General features: G+C 58.2%; 1 protein-coding gene across 1 annotated transcript in view; it reads left to right on the forward strand.

Annotated features, from left to right (window-relative positions):
* Positions 1–363: 363 nt before the first annotated feature.
* Positions 364–5,494, forward strand: part of HLX (H2.0 like homeobox) — a 15,064-nt gene continuing 9,933 nt past the window's right edge. Inside the window, exons 1-4 of the mRNA XM_029933410.1 lie at positions 364–1,414; positions 2,169–2,348; positions 3,139–3,323; positions 5,126–5,492. Coding sequence (XP_029789270.1) covers positions 820–1,414; positions 2,169–2,348; positions 3,139–3,323; positions 5,126–5,492 — 1,327 coding nt within the window. The 5' untranslated portion in view covers positions 364–819. The remainder of the gene's footprint in view (positions 1,415–2,168; positions 2,349–3,138; positions 3,324–5,125; positions 5,493–5,494) is intronic.

Consider the following 5,494-nt stretch of genomic DNA (forward strand, 5'->3'; position numbering starts at 1 on the left):
ACAGGGGAGCACCAGCTTGTCTGGGCAAACGTTTCAGGAACGCTGGGACCTACTCTCTACGTCCGATGCCGGACTGGAGCTGCAGGAGTTAGTGGATGGTCACAAGTCCCTGCAGCCGCCGCCCGAGCCCCTACGCGCGGGACCCTGCTCAGCCCACGCGGCAGCAGCAAACACTTTGGCGTGGCCGGGGGCGTGGTCGAGGGAGCGGGCCACGCCCCTCTTTCCCAATTCCCCTCCACTCTCCGCTCCTATTGGTCACGAGGATGGCCAATGAGCGCTCGGATCGAGGTCCTACCCTGAGTCTGACTCCGAAGCTCCTGCCAAAACTTTGGGAGTTTTTAGAGAGGCGTTTTTTTTTTTCCCTTATTACTTTTTTTTTTTTTTAAACTAACGGATTATTATTGTTGTTGTTTTAAATTTAGCTCTAAGGGCTTAGCTGTTTGGGTTTTCTTTCGGTGCCCGGCCCCTGTCTCCCCGGCTTCCCTGGAGTGTGCGGAGCCGCGGCCCCCGCCCGCTCGGCCGCTCCAGCGCCCCTCGCTCGTCTCCAGCCTGCGGGGAGCGCGGGCGCCTCGCCGCCTTTAAAGTGAGGCCAGGGGCCGAGGCTGTGACAGGCCGGGATCCGGGCCTCGCCTCCTTCCTCGGTGGCGCTAGGGCTCCTTGGCCTGTCTTCAGTGCGGACGGAGAAGCGAAAGCGGATCGTCCTCGGCTGGGCTGCCACCGCCTCCAGGACTCAGAGCCCCCCCTCCCCGCGCACCCACCCACCCACCCACCCGGCCGGGCCCGGACTGGCCTCGGCGGCGCTCGGCTCACCCAGCCAGAATGTTCGCCGCCGGGTTGGCTCCCTTCTACGCCTCCAACTTCAGCCTCTGGTCGGCCGCTTACTGCTCCTCGGCCGGCCCGGGCGGCTGCTCCTTCCCCCTGGACCCCGGCGCGGTGAAGAAACCCTCCTTCTGCATCGCAGACATCCTGCACGCCGGCGTAGGGGAGCCGGGGGCGGCCCCGGAGGGTCTAGCGGGGGCCTCGGCCGCCGCCCTCACCGCGCACTTGGGCTCGGCTCACCCGCACGCCTCTTTCCAAGCTGCCGCCAGATCCCCGCTTCGACCCACCCCGGTGGTGGCGCCCTCCGAAGTCCCGGCTGGCTTCCCTCAGCGGCTGTCCCCGCTCTCAGCCGCCTACCACCACCATCACCCACAGCAGCAACAGCAGCAACAACAACCACCTCAGCAGCAACAGCCTCCGCCTCCGCCCCGGGCTGGCGCCTTGCAGCCCCCGGCCTCCGGGGCGCGGGTGGGCCCGAACGCCCCTCATAGCGGCTCGGCCCCGGCCCCCTCCAGCAAGGACCTCAAATTTGGAATTGACCGTATTTTGTCTGCAGAATTTGACCCCAAAGTCAAGGAAGGCAACACGCTGAGAGGTAGGTCCTGGGCTGGAGGCTGCAGGCCTCTCTGACCGCGGCCCTGGCGCACTCCCCGGTCCCAGGGCCATTTGGGATTCCTTTGAGTATTTTCACAATGAAGGACAAGTCGGTAAAACGAGGGAGGGGACAAGGAATTGTAAGAAGATTGTGAAACTTTAGGTGTAAAACTCACCTGCTCTGTATTACCAAACAAACAAACAAACAAACAAAACCTCTCCAGGGATGCTTTAAAGACACATGTCACAGAATCATTATTCATAAAAATCGTTGGTATAAATATTTGCTAAAATGGCTATTATCTGTCTCTTGAAATCACATATCAAGAGAGAGGGCTTTATTAATTTGACAGAGGAAACTCTTTGGGGGAACACTTTCCCTTCCATTTATCAGGTTTCTAGTGAAATTCCACTCAAGGAATGTAGATAAAATCGCCTTTCTGCAGAAGGGGGGGGCTCCTTCACGGGGGAGGGTGGAGGTCTGTGGAATTCTAGGGCAGGCACCTGAAAGTGACTTCCTTTTGGCCGTTTCGTAGAAAGCCCTTCCGTGCTATATGTGTGGACGTGGACGTGTGCGCTACACGTAGTAACATTTTGTGCATCTCCTTGTCGGGAGAGAGGGCTTTTGGCTTAGAGACAAGTGTCTCTCGTGACTTTGCTCCAGGAGAATCGAATCGAGGGGGAGGGGAGGAGCAACTCAGCCAGAGAGTGTGGGTTTGCCCGACGTGTAAGCTCTTCTTGTGCCTCGTCCCCAGACCTCACGTCTCTGCTCACCAGCGGGCGGCAGGCAGGCGTACACCTCCCCGGCCTGCAGCCCTCCGCCGGCCAGTTCTTCGCGTCTCTAGATCCCATTAACGAGGCTTCTGCTATCCTGAGTCCCCTAAGCTCGAACCCGAGAAATTCAGTTCAGCATCAGTTTCAAGACACGTTTCCAGGTACGGAAGCCCTCCCGAACGACGGCCTGACGGGGCGGGCCGACTGACATCATTCAGGCCTGACGCCTTGGGTGGCCACCGCTGTTCACCCGACCCGGGGTCGCTGCAGGAGGCTACCAAGGCCGGAGACAGAAACCGAAAGAGTTTTCAGCTAGTTAGTTCACTCCTCCGTCGGCTCCCGGGGGGCAGAGGGTGGGGGACCCGGGGAGGCCCAGAAAGTGTGTGCGTGGGCGGGTGGGGTGGGGTGAAGGGGCTTTCCCTAGTCCTTTCGCCAGAGAGGGGCTTGACAATACAGCCAAAGGTGTTGCTTTTTAACAGAACAGTTTAGAATGACCTCAAACGCTTTGGCCGAGGACGTTCTGTGTCTACACGGACGTATACACACACGTGCGCGCGCAGACGAGAGTCAAAGCCATCTTCTCTACATCCTTCAGGCCCAACGGACCTTTTCGCCAAATCTTTGCAGGCCCAAAGGCCTCGCATTAGGGTGATCTAATGGAATTAGGTGACCTTTGGAATTAATTGACGAACCTCCGGGCTTCTCCACTCCACACTCGCTTTAAGGCCTTACGCCTAAAGTCTCAAGAACTGTAGGATTCCATTTTCGACAGGCCATTGCCAGCCTGCGTCAGGGGCTTTCTGAATGGTGGGGGGTGGGGGTGGGGAGGCAGACGTTAACGTCAAAGCAGTTTCAAGCCGCCCGGTGAGTCCCAGGCCCGCAGACCGCGGACGCGGCGCTGACGCGACCCTCCTCTCTTTCTCTTGCCCCCCCGCTATGGCCCGGTGGCAGGTCCCTACGCTGTGCTCACGAAGGACACCATGCCGCAGACGTACAAAAGGAAGCGCTCATGGTCGCGGGCGGTCTTCTCCAACCTGCAGAGGAAAGGCCTGGAGAAAAGGTTTGAGATTCAGAAGTACGTGACGAAGCCCGACCGAAAGCAGCTGGCCGCGATGCTGGGCCTCACCGATGCGCAGGTAACCGGGCCCAGGCGCCAGCGCGCCGCTCCCTCGGGGCGCAGCCGCGACGTGGCCTGGCCCCAGGGCTCCCTCCGCCCGGCCCACTGTCCCTCTGCGGGGGCAACGCGGGGTCTTGAATTTCTCGAGACCTCCTAGACCTCGAAACTTGAGGCAGGGGGAGGGGGGAGGGTGTAGGGGGAGAAAGAAGGAAAGAGTAGCCTATCCCTAAAGATGTATGTCAACAACCACAGCATGTTTATTTTGGCCAACGGGGCGAAAGGACAGCGAGAAAGCAAATAGGCCGCAGGAGATAATAATTATGTACTCGACTGTAGTGCAAGTCGCTGTAGGAGGCAATTTATTTCAGAAGAGATAAAAATCCAAAGTCAAGAGATTGTTGTTGTTCACCCCCCCCTTCCTCCCTCCTCCTCCTTCTGCTGCCCCTGGATTGTGAAATCCCCATTTGTGAGGAAGTGAAAACATCATTTCAAACGGAATTACTTAGCCCCAGTAGGGCTAGGAGTTCGCTCTTGGAGCGGCAGCCACGACCGGCCGACCGATTTTCTAACGGCACAGGCTCTCAAGAAAATCTCTGGTGGGAAGGAGGCGGGTTCGGGGAGGGAGAGAAAGAAAAAAGCAAAAGATTTTCTCGGAATACCTAAGAGCATTTCAGCAGGTTCTGCCTATTTGGATTTTTTTTTTTTTTTGCAACACAATGGCGAATCAATCGCGTTTGATTTCAATTTCTGAATTCAATTTTTTTCTTTTTACAAATTCAATATCTGGACTTTTTTTTTTTTAAATTTTAATAGAAGAGGCACTGTGCTTCCTCAGCCCACAGCAGTGGCCTTTGCTCCCTGGGTGCTGAATGTTCTGAGTAGAGCAGAAGCCAAAGGCAGGCACCTTTTCATAGCTCCTTTAGGTACCCGCCCCCCTCCCTTGGCTTTCTGTCCTCCATTACACAACTCCCCTCTCCAACACCCGCTGGAAGAGCCAGCCGTTTTCCACCAGCTGTGGATGTTATTTTTAAAAGGGAAGCTGGAACTTGTGTGAACAGCACTGGGTCCCCCCAGGGGATTGTATATATTTATATAGATTCCCTACCCCATCCCTACCCCCTTCCTCCACTCTGCACAGGTTTAATTCCAGCATTTTCTATGCCCCCGAAGGATCAGTTTATCCCGGGCAGGGGCAGGTCCTTATCAGCTTTCGAGTCCCTACTTATCAAAAAAACGCTGTTGTACTGAAGGTCCAGCGGTGCTCCCACCCCACGGAGATTAAGTCTTCCAACCTCTTTCCCCTTCGCGCTTCCCACGGGTTCTCCTTAACAAGAACTGCCTTTCTAGAAACTTGCCTTGGGTAGTGGCAGTAGAGGGGCCGCCCAGCTTGGCAGGAATTGTTAACATTGGTTCACCAAACTCTTGGAATCCTGGGTATGTTTTTCTGGGCTAGGGGCTCCATAATTTAAATCAGATTCTCGGAGAGTCCTGACTCAAGGAGGGTTAAGAAGCAATGGTTCAGAACAGAAATCGTTAGTTTGAGGGCGAGGTGCAGGACTGCGCCTTCCCAACAAGCATCCAGGTCGTTTCAGGGTCAGGTCTGGAGGGCCACATTGTGAGACACAGGCCTGGTGGGTTCCGGAGGCGAGGATCCCTTGGCGAAGGCCTCGGTTCAGGGGGCTGCCTGCCGAGCACAGCGCCCAGCCGGTGGCAGAGTGCTGGGGACCGTGGCCCCAGGCCGCGCGCCGGTCCGAGTGCAGCAAGCCCGCATCTCATCACCGTGTCCCTTCTTGTCTCCCTACGTGGCGCGGCGCGGCGCAGGTGAAGGTGTGGTTCCAGAACCGGCGGATGAAGTGGCGGCACTCCAAGGAGGCCCAGGCCCAGAAGGACAAGGACAAGGAGGCGGGCGAGAAGCCGTCGGGCGGGGCCTCGGCTGCGGACGGCGAGCAGGAAGAGCGGAGCCTCAGCCGCTCCGAGGGCGAGGCCGAGAGCGAGAGCAGCGACTCCGAGTCTCTGGACATGGCCCCCAGCGACACGGAGCGGACCGAGGGGGCCGAGCGGGCTCTGCACCAGACCACGGTCATCAAGGCCTCGGCCGCCGGCGCCCTCCTCCCTGCCGGCGGTGGCGGGAGCGCGGGAAGCGGCGGCGGCGGCGGCAGTTTCGGCTTCGGCAGCCTCGGAGGCGACGGC

This window comes from Suricata suricatta, chromosome 3, assembly GCF_006229205.1.
Source record: "Suricata suricatta isolate VVHF042 chromosome 3, meerkat_22Aug2017_6uvM2_HiC, whole genome shotgun sequence".
Taxonomy (NCBI): Eukaryota; Metazoa; Chordata; class Mammalia; order Carnivora; family Herpestidae; genus Suricata; species Suricata suricatta.